At 45.0% G+C, this 15,901-nt stretch overlaps 1 protein-coding gene across 1 annotated transcript in view; it reads right to left on the bottom strand.

Moving 5' to 3' along the window:
• LOC119386563 (probable ubiquitin carboxyl-terminal hydrolase FAF-X) overlaps positions 1-15,901 on the bottom strand; it is a 326,343-nt gene that overhangs the window by 55,551 nt on the left and 254,891 nt on the right. Inside the window, exons 28-30 of the mRNA XM_037653846.2 lie at positions 14,970-15,139; positions 5,390-5,481; positions 427-568 (exon numbers count right to left, since the gene is read on the bottom strand). Of these exons, the coding sequence (XP_037509774.1) occupies positions 427-568; positions 5,390-5,481; positions 14,970-15,139 (404 nt within the window). The remainder of the gene's footprint in view (positions 1-426; positions 569-5,389; positions 5,482-14,969; positions 15,140-15,901) is intronic.

The raw sequence follows: 15,901 nt of genomic DNA, 5'->3' as shown, positions 1-15,901 counted from the left end.
GGGCCTGTGCATGCGGTGCATGCGCATGCATGCACCGCATGCACTGTGGCCACAGTGCATAGCGCATGCACTGTGGCCGGTGCATGCGCTATAGACAATGAGGCATGCCTCCGAGATTGCGTGCTGGCAGGTGCGCAATGGACCGAAGGTGCCGAACACAATCTAGACGCGACGTGGAGCTGAGTGTCACCACCTAAGTTATTTTTCTTACAACGTGGTTACATCAGAAAGTTTTCTGTACACAGGCCTGTTGTAATTACTTACTTAGTGATGCAATAACCTAAAAATAACAAGCCTCAATAGTAAAAACTCGTTATCTCCGGCTTTGTAATAGAAGAATCGTTGGCTCAGCCACCCAAGAGCGACGAAACGGTGCAGCTTGTTCAGAATTAATAAGACTAGGAGGAGATGCATAGGCAGTCTCACCTCTGTAGTGGGGCACTCCAGCAAGTACTCAGCCAAGCGATGAGGGTGTGCAAACAGCACCTGGTTTGCAAACCAGAGACGCACATTTCGGGAGTGTCGCAGGTGCACGCACAGCACTTCGTACCAATCCGAAGCTGAACCCCTGCAACCACACGAGACCATCAAAATGTTGTAATTATTGCAGCATCAAGAGCGTCAACATGAACTTGAAAAAGTACCTGTGCTAAAAAAGAAATGCCTACAGCCAGACTGGTGGCAGCTCAGACTTTGGCCATTATTGGGACCTTTGCTATGGTGGTGGTCTCAATGAGTTGCGCCAATTGTACTATTATGAGGCAAGCCCCGATCACAGGTAGAGCACATAAAGTAGTTGTGGTGTCATACATTCACAAGCTTAAGATCAGCATCTGCATGCCTCGAAGAAAAAGTCTGGTGTGTTTCTCAATAAAGCAAAAATCAATGTTTGTTGATTGCATCCGCCATGCCTTTATAGAGAATTGCTTTAGCGGCAAATAATACATCAGGCAGTCACCTAGATGCTTCACTTCAGTGCACAAGCCAAACAACGGCCTTCTTGTCCCTGACAGCACCATGTGTGGACATCAGCCACAGTTTGAGGAAGCTGATGTGATTGTTAAGAATAACAAAGAGCTAGTAAGATAATTAAGACTAAGATGACAGACTGGGCACACAATGTGTCAGCATGACATCTGGGAAAGAACTAGGGGTGTGCGATTATTCGAAATTTCGAATATTTTTCGAATAGTGTTTGCTATTCGATTCGATTCGCACTGGAATTTTACTATTCGAACTTCCCAAATACAAATACAGTCAACGTCCGACTGAAAGTGCCTCCTTCAGTTTTTCAGTATGCTTCACCTCATTACACTCTTGTATTGCGGCAAAGCTGCCTTTCAAGCTCCGCTACAGTCGCAAGTGTATTAACTCAAGAAAACGCTGGTTCCAACATGGAGATGAAAGATGTGGCAGAGGTGGGGGCTCAATTAATGCTGTTTTGGACCTGAAACGTGGGCAGGAAGTCCGAAAAGTGGGAAGCCGAAGCTTTTTAGCATCCAAAATTTCAGATGTTATATATCGACGTCTACGAGGCAGATTTGGAACTCCGGACTTGAAGGGAGCATACCCTTGTCCGCCGCATCAGTTGGGCTTCCACAGGAGTTGAAAGAGGAGGAGAGGCTGAGGAAATGGCATCTTTGTCTACCACATGTAAAGTGCTGTCGGCAACACTTTTGTTGCACAAAATGATGTACATAAATACAATTCAGCCTCTACATTGCGCTTCAACCTAGCGAAAAGAAACACTTTTATGTTGCTATCTCATAAGAATATGCTTAGGAATCCTCTCCAACTTTTTTTTCTGCAATTTCGCTTCAAAGCATTAGAAAAATATTCTAGAAATATTCGAGAAATATTCGAAAAATATTCTATTCGATTCGCACTCACATTTCAATATTCGAATTCGCTTCGCACCCAAAATTTTGCTATTCGCACAGCTCTAGAAAGAACTTCTTCAGGTCACTTTTAGATAGCTTTGTAGTCATTGCTGTGACTCATGCACACTTGCTGTAATTCATGCATGTATCTACAGTTAAACCTCAGTATAACGAAGTCGGTAAAATCAGCTTTTAACTAGGCCTGTGCGAATATTCTAGTGCTCTCAATATTCGAACAAATATTACAGTACTCGAATTTGCTTCGAAATGAATTAAAATTGTTCTAAATTTCGAAGCATTCGAAATGAACGATAGGCATATATTAGACCTAAAGTCACTGTAACGGGAAAAGTACCACATTCCTTTTCTCTTTGCCGCCGCACGCTCTTGGCGGCTTCGCCACACAAATGGTTCAGCTCGCTCGCCTCGTTAGTGTCTCCCGGCCGCTGACGCACGGTGCTTTGGAGGGCGATTGTTTTTATAGCCTGAGAAAAGCGTGCAGGATCCTTGTGACATCCGGTATCGATTTTACGCTTAATCGCAAGCCTGTGCAGCATCACATGTAAATCATGCCGTATATGAAATGCAAGTCATGATTTTCAAGTTACCACCTGTCATTTACGTTCGTCATACAGAAATGTCTCCTCATAGCAATTTCGGTATATATCCATTCATTTAAAAGGCCGTGAGAGCCCCGAGACCATGTCGTGTAAATAATGTTGTAGATGACATGCGTGTCATGATTTGCACATCATATAAGGGACAAGGACAGCTCTCCAGTGCGTGTCTTTTATATCGAGGTTCAACTGCATCTGTACCACTTCAAGTACAGACATTTTTTCAAGTCAATGCTTGTTGTGTCTTGCACTATTGCTCTGTTCTTATGTACCAACAAGCACAAGCTGCTCTCATGTATTTCAACAGTAAAAATATTTATAGACACATCCTGCACCTGATTCGCAAGCATACTGAAGTGAAAAAAAAAAAAAGAGGAGAGCGGAGTAGTGCAGCTACTTGCCACGACAGCAGAGACAAAGCACAAAGCACAGAAAAATTTGAAGTTGTACTGTAGTATGGCATATATTTATGAAGTTTTGGCACAGTCAAATTCCAAGACAAGGAATTTTTTGCATGTTTCATCAATTTAACTGTTGTGATAATTGGCTGGAGCCACTGAAATAAATCCAACAACGTTTTATATTTACTACAACGACGCTGCATATGGCTAGTTTTTGGTGGATCGTGCCTGCGGACAAAAGACGCTTACAACAACGATTTTCAGCGAACCTATTAACTTGATTAATCTAGCGTTCTTGCAACGAAGAAATGGACATGGCGTAAAAGTAAGATGTATGATTTCGCCGACATGGCAGAATGATGTAAGCAATTTTGCCTCAAAGACAAGAACACTCGCAAAGCAAACGAATGTGGTGCCATTTTGGTACTTTTGAAACAGCCAGATTTTTTATATACTACAGAATTTAATTTTAAGACCACCATAGGCCACCTCTGATGAAATAATGCGAGTCATACGCAAGAGGAACACAGATCTCTGAGTGTATGTCTCTTCACTCGCTCAATATACAGTATAACCTCGTTGATATGTTCCTGCTTACTACGATTTCCTGGCTCCTATGCTCGCAATCATGAAAATTAAATATAACCCAATACAACTGTGTGTAATATGTTCCAGTTAATACGTTCCCGGAAAATACGATTCTTCGGCAGCAACGTTCAGCACCGCGGAAAACTGCGGTCGTATGATAAGTTTTGTAGCCAGAAACTCATTCAGGTGTGCAAAAAGGACCCCTCTCGTGTACTTGTGAGGCGCGAAGTGGCAGACAGCCGCCGTGCAGCAACGGTGGCTTCTTCGCATGCCTTTGCCCCTTCCGCGCTTTCTCTGCTTTGCGCAATTGTCCTCTCTGCATCTTCTCCGAATTGCTCGATCGCCGCTCTCCTGTCAACCATACATCAACCTGAAGGCAGGCGGCGATGCTGGCCGTCAAAATCTTCAAAAGGCTTTCAAAAAAAAAAAAGGGAAGCCTCTTTTCTGTAGCACTGGGCACAGTTTCGCTGATCATTGTGCAAATCTTTCATCCGTAGCACGGTACATAGATGCACACTTGTTCCACACATTTTTGTTCAGACCCCACGGCTACAACAACAGCTGGGGAAACTAACAATGCGGCCCAAAGAATTCGGTAGAAGACCTGCGGAAAGGCACATGCCGCCACCGCTGCACAACACACCGTGACACGTTACCATAGCAACACCGCCATTGTGCCCAGTGGATATGGCCGATAATTTCCCAAACTTTTCTCCCAGAGTGCGTTTGTTTTCGGGTTGCTCAGCCCATTGCGCGGCGCAATTCCAGTCGGCGTTTGTTTTTCTCTGGCTGTACAATTCTGCCTAACAGCAGGTCGTCAGAACCTGACCCCCCCACCCCCCAAAATATTTGTTCTGTAAGATGTCTGGTTATTGGACGCCAAAGCGAGACGATGCGCACTCACCGCTATCTTTGTGAGGACTCGGCGAATTGCAATGTGGGTGCTTGGGTTGCCATTACACCGGGCATTATCTTTTAAAGCCCGTGCCACGGTGCGAGAAGGTGTGATTACGAGTGGCGGCGAACATACCAGCGCATGTCTCAAGTTAAGACAGAACGCAAACTGATCAGCGCAAATGTGCAATGCCGTATGCAATAGCCGCGAGCAGCTCACTTTCGGGGACTCTTATCACTTTCGCAAGATTTTGCATATCGTGTTGTACCGGATTGTTAGGTTCACTGCGCAGAGTTGAGCTTGTTAAGTTTTTAGTGGGGCGGCAGTTTTCTTCACGGACGAGACGAGTCACGAACATACGTGATCGTATCCCTAATGCGTATGCTCGAGAATATCACTTCTGCTCTTCGGCAAACCCAGCCCCATATTTCCAAGCGGCAATGCAGAAAGAACCGACGCTCATGCGGCGCAAAGTTTCGTCTGCTGACACGGCGGTATCGTTTCCTTACGTTTACGTTGGTTGTCCCAGGTTTCAATTTTGCAATATTTGGGTTGTCTCAGGATTTCAACACACGTGACCACACATATTTCCGGTGAGGACCGGAACTAGCTGGCTGACCTCTGGCTGCCAGCGAGATGCCAAGAGTTCGAAAATCGAAGAGTCCCTCCATGTTTTTTTGAGAAATAAATGCTTCTTGCCCTTGCACCTCGATATGGGCTTGTCAGCCTCAGTTTTTACTGGATTCGGATCGTACGTTTTCCCGAATCGTACGTTTATTTTCAACGTTTTTTTGGAAACGTATCAACGAGGTTCTACTGTAGTTGATAATGATAGCATATAAATTCACTACACCAGACCCACCATAGTCACTGCTTCGCTGACTTCCACCTTTCACAGTAGTGCAGGGGTTCTGAATTTTTGGGTTGGTTAAAAATATGAAGGCTGAACTGCTGTGCCACGCTTGTATTGTTAACTTGTGTGGTCGAAGTCAACAGGACTTACTGTACCTGAGTGTCTTCTTGGTGTGGAAAGCAGTCTGGAAGAGGAACTTGGAAGCCAACTGTACGCTCACCAGGGCCAGCTCTTCCGCCTCAGGCGTCTGCGAGAAGCACACCAAATCTTTTATTTCCTTCTTATTACAGAAACTTCCAAGCTTACTTTTATCTTGTTCAATTACATAAGAAAATACAGTATAATAACATCACATGGTTGTGAGGACAAAGAACTCAGCAGTCAAAATGGTAAAAATTTAATCCCTCACTTGGCGAATCTTTGCCCAGCAAAACAACTCAAAGCATGATGATAGCAATAAGCATCGGTCAGAAAGAATCATAACAAGTTGAACTTTTATACGCAAGTCCCAGTACATCCCAGCTGGCAGTTGCATGCGATCCAGAATGTACTCCACTGTTCATTTCATGCATGTAATATGGTTATAACTGAAAAAAATTAGAGAATGTTCCAATACGTTAACTTGTTCCCCACAGTGCCCATACAGAATCGATAACTTGTTATCAATGGTTTGAATTGCCGCTTTCGAGACCTTCCACGCCACTCACGGACACACTGTGCCAACCGACGGGAAAAAGAACAACTATACTTTTCTTTTTTAAGTAGTTTTTCTTTTTCAATGCGACCTTTGTTTTTTAATGTGCTCCAAAGTTTCATGACCATCTAAGTGGCCAACCAAAAATGGCAGCATCTGCGTGCAGTTCCAAGAGATTTCAGATGTTGTCGTTCCAGTGCATCTGAGGCCGAATTTATCGACATGCACTGAGTTTAAAAGCAAAACTCTGCTTGCCACAGCCACTGCGGACAAAAGCGCGATAGACACGATCACAGATAGCAAATGACGCAGTTCTGAAGGCATGTGCGCAGCCAGTGCACCCAAGCTGAAAACAGAACTATCACTTCCAGCAATGTCTGTGCATAAAACTGCAGTCACCGTCGTCACAATCATTGAAAGCAACTGCGCAGCTTAGAAAATACGTGGCTAACACAGCGGCAGACTAAAGGCAATAAAGTCGTAATAAGGCATGAAGTGTTACCACTTTCCTGTCATTCGCTTATGGCTGCGCTACTGAACTTTGGCACTTACAGTTAAATCTGAAATTTAGGCTAATTGGTTTTGACTTGAATACACATTATAGCGGAACAAAACAGGGACACAGAAAGATGCACACAGGATGGCACTTAGTTTTCAATGGCCTCCACGAAGCTCTGACAAATGCAGTTGTGGCATTCTGTGCTCAGCACGCTCGGAGGGTCATCCAAATACTGTATTTTCTCGCGTGTAACCCACACCTGGATGTTATCCGCAGCCCCCCCCCCCCCCAAATCTCGGGAAGGAAAAAAGGGTAAAAAGTAGGGGTGCGCGAATATTCGAAATTTCGAATATTTTTCGAATAATGTTTGCTATTCGATTCGATTCGCACTAGAATTTTACTATTCGAACTATTCGAACTTCCCAAAAACAAATAGAGTCAACGTCCGATTGAAAGTGACCCCTTCAGATTTTCAATATGCTTCACCTCATTACTCTCGTGCTGCGGCAAAGCTGCTTTTCAAGCTCCATTGCGGTCGAACTTTGCCAAAAGACAGTCAACGTCCGATTGGAAGTGGTCCCTAGATTTTTTAATATGCTTCACCTCATCACACCCCCGTATTGCGGCAAAGCTGCCTTTCAAGCTCCGCTACAGTCGCAAATGTATTAACACAAGAAAACGCTGGTTCCAACATGGAGATGAAAGATGTGGCAGAGTTGGGGGCTCAGTTAATGCTGTTTTGGGCCTGAAATTTGGGCAGGAAGTCCGAAAAATCGGACGCCGAAGTTTTTTAGCACCCAAAATATCAGATGATCTTATATATCGACGTCTACGACGCAGATTTGGAACTCCGGACTTGAAGGGAGCACACCCTTGTCCGCCACATAAGTTGGCCTTCCACAGCAGTTGAAACAGGAGGAGAGGCTGAGGAAATGGCACCTTTGCCTATCACATGTAAAGTGTTTTCGGCAACGCTTTGGTTGCACCAAATCATGCACTTAAATAGAATACGGCCTCTACATTGCCTCATTCTTGATAAGACAACTATGAAACACCACCCCGCCAGTGCTTCATCAACCTAGCAAAAAGAAACGCTTTCATGTTGCTATCTCATAAGAATATGCTTAAGAATCCTTTCTAACTTTTTCTTCTGCAATTTCGCTTCGAAGTATTCGAAAAATATTCTAGAAATATTTGAGAAATATTCGAAAAATATTCAATTCGATTCGCACCCACACCTCAATATTCGAATTCGCTTCGCACGCAAGATTTTGCTATTCGCACAGCTCTAATAAAAAGAGCACATAAATACCCGTGTATTGACATGAAGCTGCTTTCCTTGCATTAACGTAAAACAGTTCCGTGAAGGCAACTTGCGCACTGAAATTTGTGTAACCCACACCCCGACATTAGCTGTGAAATTTCTGTGTATTTTGTGAGGGCTATGCGCGATGAAATACTGTAATTCAGTGTGCGGCCAAATACGTATAATTCAGCGAGATTTCGATGAAAAACTAATGCATATGCTTGCTGGGACTACAGAACGAGTCATAGTCACCAGATTTTCCAAGCTTTCGTTGTCTATACATGAAATTTCGCTGAAACAAAATTCCATGACAGCAAACTTTTTTGTGTGCTCCGGCAGTTACGTTGTAGCAGAATTTGAATGTAATAGTATTGCTACTGAGCAATATGAAGAAGGATTAGTGCAACACTCGCAAGAAGTGACGAGCGTGTGTGAAACACATATGCATCTGGCTCTTCAGCCATCTTGTCTGTCCGCCAACATATCCTTGTAAATACACATCCTATCCACCTCTCATCTCCATCACAATATCTTGTGCTAATGAATGGTGAGAAAATACAAATAAGGTTTGCTTACAAATTGGAGCCGCACTTCTGAATTCTGACACAGAAGTGAAAGCCAGAAAATAACTTCACTCGCGCCACTCGAGCAGCAACTGCAATCTTTTGATCATAAGGGCGCAGTCGCTGGCAGTGGCGCGCGCGCGATCTTGACAGACATTAGCAAATGGCGCCCGCTTACTTCGCATTGAAATGATAGACAGCATGAAAACTGCTTCGCTCCCTGGAGCTGCCGTATTGCCTTGCACCAACGTTTTGAAGGGTTACGCGAGATCGGATCTAAAAGAGTTAGCTGCTAGCCTTACTTCATATAATAATATCATTTCTTGCTATCACATTCATTGCTTCACCAATGTCACGAATAGCGTGCTAGGTGATGATGATGAAAGGAGCTCGCTTGGGCGCACTACATCATGGATGACAGCGGCCCATGAAGGCACCAAAGACCGTTCCCGAGCAGTTTCAGGGCAATAATACGTTTTGCAGCACTTCCACCCCTGAGCTGCATATATTGCCCCTCTTAGCATCTATGAAAAGAAACCAACCATAATTCGCAGCAGCTGAATTGCCAGCTTTGGTAACAGAGGACCTGTCAGTTCATCCGCTTTTAGAGCCCATTGGTTAACCCCTAAACTGTTTCATTTTTCGCACCAAACATGCCTTTGTGCATGTTTCTTTATCACATGTTTTTTTATCACACAATATGCAAATAAATAAAAATCTCTAGAGATGAGGGAGACAGTATAGGCCCAGTGAACCCCTGATATCCTGTCAAAATAGAAATAAGATCTATTCATCTACATCTGTCAATAACATCTTATTGACATCATGATAATGTGATATCCTTACGTTCTAGAGAGCCAACGCATTGTCAACGTCGTCTGAACTTCTGTGTCATACAGAAACTAGACGTCGCAAATGACGTCGTCGCATACTATATGTGCTCACAACATCAAATGCATTGCAGAACTTTGCTGTCGTGTAAGATCGCTTTACTTGATGTTTACACTCAAACCTCATTATAACAAAGTCACATCTGCCACGAAAATAACCTCGTTATATCCAAAAATTCGTTATAAACGTTTATTTGTAACACTGTATCTATGACAAGACTATTCTTCATTTACTTCGTTATAACCGATAATTCGTTAGATCTGTGTTCATTATATCGAGGTTCGAGTGTAGAACAATAAAGCTATTGAGGCATATAAAATCGAGAGCATGCTCGAAATTAAATGGACATGTAACGTTCAAGCGTGCGTAATGCATAGCACAAGTCAGTGTGTGTGTGTCACATGGCACAACAGAGATGACACCACATTTTGATGATACAGAAAGTTTCTTTCAAATGTGCACTTCCACCTCGATGTGCATGGGCCAGTTGTGCAGTGCGCAGATTATTTATTTAGTTATACATTTGTTCATTTATATACTTATTACTTTGCTTACTCATTTGGTAGTTTATGCATTTCTTTGTATACATTTTATTTATTATTTATTTACTTCTTTCTGTTTATTTTTAGTGGTGTGTAGTGGAGTTTGCCCAATTTCTGCTGTGCATACCTGCTAGGGAATTTCTGTTGGCAGAGTTACTGTTCAGAGTTACAAATGGCCTAGTCATACACAGCTTCGCCATAACAGACCAAGGCTTCTTTTCAACCCCCCCCCCCCCCACACACACACACACATCAACAAAGACAGTGATAACTAACTGTCTTTATTGATCTTTCGGCAAGGGCCACGGCCGAAACTATATATATGAGGAAGGAAGTGTCCTTGGATACAGTAGAATCAATACTACGAAGTAGAGGACATGAAAAACGAAAACATTTTATTTTTCCAATGTTTCAGCTGGGGACCAGCCTTCATCAGGGAACACACGAAACCGCCTTGAAATTTCAAGCGCTATTACCACTAAATTTTAGTAGCCAAATGCAATCCATATTGTGCCTCGTTGTTCAAGCTGCTGAACTACATGCATATGCGTAATGCATAGTACAGTCGAACCTCATTATTATGTACCTGCTTTAAGCGTACTAATGGTTAAAATGTAGTTGCGACAAATCCCCGACCGAGTCTCATAGAGCCTAATGCATTCGCTGACCGCTTAAGCTGTAGTGCTTCGTTCTATGCCTACCGGTTAATGCGTACCCTGCGTACCACGATAACTTTTTGTGCCATAAAGTTTTACTGCACCGCTAAACTTCCCAACGCCACAATGCGCCGCAAAAGGTTTTCCGTCTTCGAGAAGTGCGTAGATCGGTCGATCACTGATTCCAACTTCCGCGCAACTGTGGCGACGCCTTTAGGTAAGCATCGGGAAAGAACAAAGGTGAGGTGGCAGTCACCGACGAACGCACCAGCATGGCTTATCGCCAACAACCTTATCACAGTAAGTATCTTCAGATACCTGCTTGGCACGTGCGCGGCGCAGCACTACTTTAAGCCTACTGCTGCACGCTTTTGACAGGCATAGTTCCTGCCGCCTCCTGCCGCCTCAGGCCGATTCCTGCCGCCTCGTTCTGCGGGGCCGTGTTCAAGTGTGCGCCGCTTTGTAGAAATTAAAGCAGCTCGCTGTTGCGGAGTTGAGCGTTGCTGGTCACAGGCGACGAGAAACCTCTCTGCACTGACGCTATCATGCTAAACGCACGCTTACGGTACAGCAAGCGTAGCACTGTTGTAACCATGCTGCATGCTTTTATTGGGTGACCACCCGAATGTGCTTCCGTCCACTGCCAGGACCGCTAGAGCGCTGCGGAGTGCGCACCACTTGCAGGAAGTTCGTCATTGCCGCATTAACCGAACAAGCTACTCGCCGCATCCGTGCACGGTCTTGAGCGAAGTGGGTATGAAGAACACTCCCACGACAAATGCGCGCATGCGGTACAGCAAGCGGCCTGGCAGTGATGGCGTGAGCCGAGAAGGTGACGCGCTGCCCGCAACTAGCCAGGAGACGATCGGCTCCACGCAGCCGTACCGCGTTTCACTGGAACTGTGTCAGTTTTCGTTTAGTAGCAGATTGCGGTACAGATGCATACACATATCGTGGAAAGCCGACAATGTCCGTTCTGTCGCTACGTCGGTCACTGCGTATACCGGACCCTGTAATAATTCCGAAATGCTCCTTGGCGTCGCCACCGCACGCTACGGAACTATCGGGCAGTCGTGCGAAAGTACTAGAATCTTTCTCCACTTTGGCAAAAAGGAAAGAAAAGGCTTTGCAGTGGGTACTTTTCTTTGCTTGATTTCTTTGCTAGCAGCGATGGCGTACGCGGAGAGATGCAAAATTTTTACTTGGTGATTAATGTGTACTACCGTTTGTGGGGGTGCTATATCACCCTCTGTACAGGCGCCTGCCGTAACTTGGGCGCGGCCGCTGTGTTTGGAATGCACGTGCTTGGCGTAAGTGGACACGTTCGTCCAAGGTCAGGGATGCGTTTTACTGTAACCCGAGTTTAGCGCGGTGGCGCCGGCATCGCTGCCGCGAATCTAGGCCGGCGCATAGAAACAGGAGTGAGTCTCTTTTGGGGTGTGGCAGCGCGCGCGGATGGACGACGGCCACGCTGGGGTCCGTGGGGGACGGTACCGCGGCTCGCTTCCCTCGGGCCCTCGTGGTGAGTCGTGCATCTGCGGCGCCGCCTTCGCATTTGTATTGTATTATGTTGTCTTATTTTATGTCTTATTTATGTGTTATGTTATATTGTATTGTATGTCTTACATTGCCTTGAGTGTGTGATGTCTCCCAGTATTCATTGTTAGCGTGTTACGTGTTACTAATTCGGTCGGCGAGCTCGCCATATATGTAAAGAAGTGTGTAATAAACGTCCCCGTTTGTTGCCCGACCGCGTGAACTGTCTCCGTGTGTTCCGAGAGCGGCGGCATTTTATCGCTCAGACCCCACACGTTCAGTGCATAGTTATGCGGCGTTCCTGGCAGGTACGCACTAACGAGGTTGCACTGTACTTCGAACCTAACAAGGCGGAGCTTTTTTATAGCTGCGGGTACATCTAATATTCGTAATGTGTATTTCTATGGATATCTAAAAGACATTCGCAATGTCCAAAAGAAACGTACCATAGATGTCCATGCAATATTTGTGGTTGACTGGGAGGAGGTTAACATGCACAAACATGCCTTTGTGCATGTTTTTTATCACACATATAAAACTCACACTTTTCTAAAACAGTAGAAAACAGCGCTAAAAGACGGGATGAAGAGAAGACACAAACCACGGTTCTTCGTCCCGTCTTTTAGCGTTGTGTTCTACTGTTAATCATGAACCAACCAGCCCAAATGCGTACCCTACTGCAGTACATTTTCTAAAACACTTTTAAGGTGTTTTCAGCCAAGTTACCTATTGCCTTGTACATGCGTACTTCATTTCCCCAAATGACAGTGCACTATGCACCATCATCAAATGATGGGGTAGCATAGACTATTGCATACTACACGTAAACGTTGCAGTACGAAACAGAGTTGCCAGATGCTACCGAGCTAACAAGCAAATAATCATCACAAAAGAAGCCCCAAAAAAGCAGTGCCACTTTCACGAAGAAGCCCAAAAGAAACAGAAATTTAACGAACTGTCCCATTCTTGAAAATATTTTTAGCTATAATAAATAATGCCACTCAAGTAGAAAGGGGAGTTGAAAAAGTCACTTGAATTATGTTGTACAGAGAAAATATGCGTAACTATGAATGAAAGCACATATTTACATTGCAACATCGTCTCCGTTCGGTTTAATGCACGTTTGTCAGTGCATCATTAACGTTACTTGTTCATTCCCCCACCTTTTTTGACTTCAACACTCAACAACTCAAAGTAATTGACAAATGTGGTACTGGTGATCAGTAAAATACAGTCAACTGCCGATTTTTCGGACTCCTTAGGGACCGCGAAATCGTCCGAAAAATCGGGCAGTCCGAGAAATCGAATTCATGCTTTTTTATTTAGCTGAAGCAGTCAAATCGCCCCAGCCACGTCCGAAATAGCTTTAATGCCTCCCAGTACAATAATCAGGCATTTTGTTGCGCGCCCAGGCTCTCGCTAATACATTCGGTACCTGCCGCGAACCCCGCTTAACTACGTACGTGCCAACCGCCACTTTTGCATCTCGTGATGAGCGCCGCTGACAACAGCAAAGCGCAGAATGGATTACGGCTATCTCGCATCAAGCGTTTGTAAACGATGGCGCGGAACACAAAGACTGTGGCGGAAGAGCGGACGACTCGTCCGGCTTTCTCCGATGCGTGTGCGCATGTAAACAATGTGCACACACATCGCCGAATCGTCGCCGATACGCAGCATTTGCTGCCGTGCCAAGCCGATCGTTTCTAGTAGCGTGCAGCATATCGCCAACTAAGCTGACGCCATCACTTTACTGTTGCTGTATCGTACGCACGCATTTATCATGAAAGGGTTCGTGATGCGCACTTAGTTCCTGACCGCACACGGGCGCGGCAATGATGAGCTGGTTTCGTCTGCGAAAGCAACGCGTCTATGCGGCGCACTTAGCGGTCTCGCACAAAGACGCAGCAGGAATGGCGGCGCGGCGCATTTGGGTTCTTGCCTATTAAATGCGTGCAGTACACATGCAACTGCGCTAGGCCACGTGCAGTACCGAGCAGTTAACTGAAGATGCTTATTGTAAGGGTTGTCAGCGATTAAGCCGTACTGGCGCGTTTGCCAGCTGCCGCCATCCCGCCTCCGCGCATTTCCGCTGCTTATGCGCAACATCGCCGCACGGCGCCGCGATAGCGGCCCCTTTGAATTTCTGGTCTGCTTCACCCCATAACGCTTCGGCATTGCGGCAAAGCTGACTTTCGGACTCTGCTACTGTCTCAAACAGATCGACTCGCGAAAGCGCTGGTTTGAACCTACGAGATAATAGGCACGGCAGAGGTGGGGGCTTAAAATAATGCCTTTCGGACCTGCAATTTGGGCAAAAAGTCCAAAAAATCGGACACGGAATAGTTTCAGCGTCCGAAATTTCGGATGTTCTGATACATTGAAGTCTATGGGGCTGGTGACGGTGCCGCGAAAGCGTCCGAATTTCCGAGCAGGTCCGGAAAATCGGGCGTCCGAAAAATCGGCAGTTGACTGTAACTATATTTGCTGGCAAAATGCAAATAAGCCCAAAAAATGCGATAAGCGATTAGAAAATTCTACAAGCGACTCGGTGAAAAGAGAAGCCCAAATCCACTTATAAGCGGAACTGGCAACTCTGGTATGAAATGAAGAAACAATTCTTTTCTTTTTACAGTGCTCAACATAATTTAGAAACAAAGTGTTTCTGCACCATATGTGTCGCAGAATATTAAATCCAGCCTTTAAGCATTAAGAAAATTGCATCATTTTGTAGTAAATTATAAATAATGTAATAACTAGGTTTCGATGCTCTACTTTCTCAGTTTTCCTCAGTGAACTTTGTGGTGCCACTTCATAATTCTGAAACCAAACCAACTCGTCCAATTGTCAGTCCTACCCTTTGTCCAAACTGTTTTGAATATGCAAATAAATAAAAATATCTAGAGATGAGCAAGAGAGTATAATAAGGTTAAACCAAACAGGTTGAATGAAGAATAAGAAGATATGCTCTACGTGGATGGTATTTAGGTTCAATTAAAGAGCATTAACAAATGACACAGGTTTACTGTCGCAACAGGCCCTACTCACCAGCCTGTCCTGGTCGGGTGCCAGTGTGACAAAAGGCGCATTGCAGCTGACCAGCTTCTTGGTGAACTGGAAGTACTCGGGGCTGAACTGGTTGCGAGTGTGCAGGAACTTGATGTTCTGTCGCCACACGCTGCACTCAATGGCTGCTGGCATCCGAGGCAAAGTCGCCACTGCAAGGAAACATACCACTTAAGAAGAACATTCAAGAGTAGGCAGGCAAAAGGCATCAAAGGCACAAATACTCGAGGCACAAAATTCTCGGTGTCCCCAGAATAAGTAATGGTTGGTTGGATGACATATGATTTCAGGAGCATGTGTGAGGCAGGCACAATAAGATGTCCATTCATTCTGGGCGAAACAATGAGTGAATGTAGGTGAACCGTCTTGATAATATCTCGTGCTGGTGGCACTATTCATTTGCAGGTGGTGCCAATAACGCTGCCGCTACAGGGCTCCTCCCCTTATGGGCTGTGAAGATCTTTAGCAGGAAAGTGGGTACAACACTGTTGATTGCTCACACATAAACTGCGAAAGACGTGGCGCTTATGTGTGTTACAAGGTAATCCACAGTGCACGTAGACTCGCCTCTCTCCAGTGTGCCCAGTAAGTGCAGAATGGGACTGCACTTGAGCAATCAAGGAGAGGGCACTTGTAATGTCGGGCTGGTGGCCCAAGTGTGTCGGAGAGGGCACAATAGGTTCAGAGGAAGATTGCAAGCACCAAAATCCCAGTTTGGCATTGACTCACTCTAGAATGTTCAACGTAACATAACTTTTGTTCAAATGGGTTTATAACATCGATGTTTGTTTTCTTGCCAAGAGTGCTCACTCCAGATTACTGTGATACGCTGATTTACTGTGCAACCCTCTCAGTTTAGGAAAAATCTTGCTTACAGAAAGGCGCATGGAATGTTTGATTTTTTAGAAAAGCTA

The sequence above is a fragment of the Rhipicephalus sanguineus genome, chromosome 3 (assembly GCF_013339695.2).
Source record: "Rhipicephalus sanguineus isolate Rsan-2018 chromosome 3, BIME_Rsan_1.4, whole genome shotgun sequence".
Taxonomy (NCBI): Eukaryota; Metazoa; Arthropoda; class Arachnida; order Ixodida; family Ixodidae; genus Rhipicephalus; species Rhipicephalus sanguineus.
The sequence above is the reverse complement of the archived record's forward strand: the minus strand, read 5'-3'. Positions and strand labels throughout refer to the sequence as shown.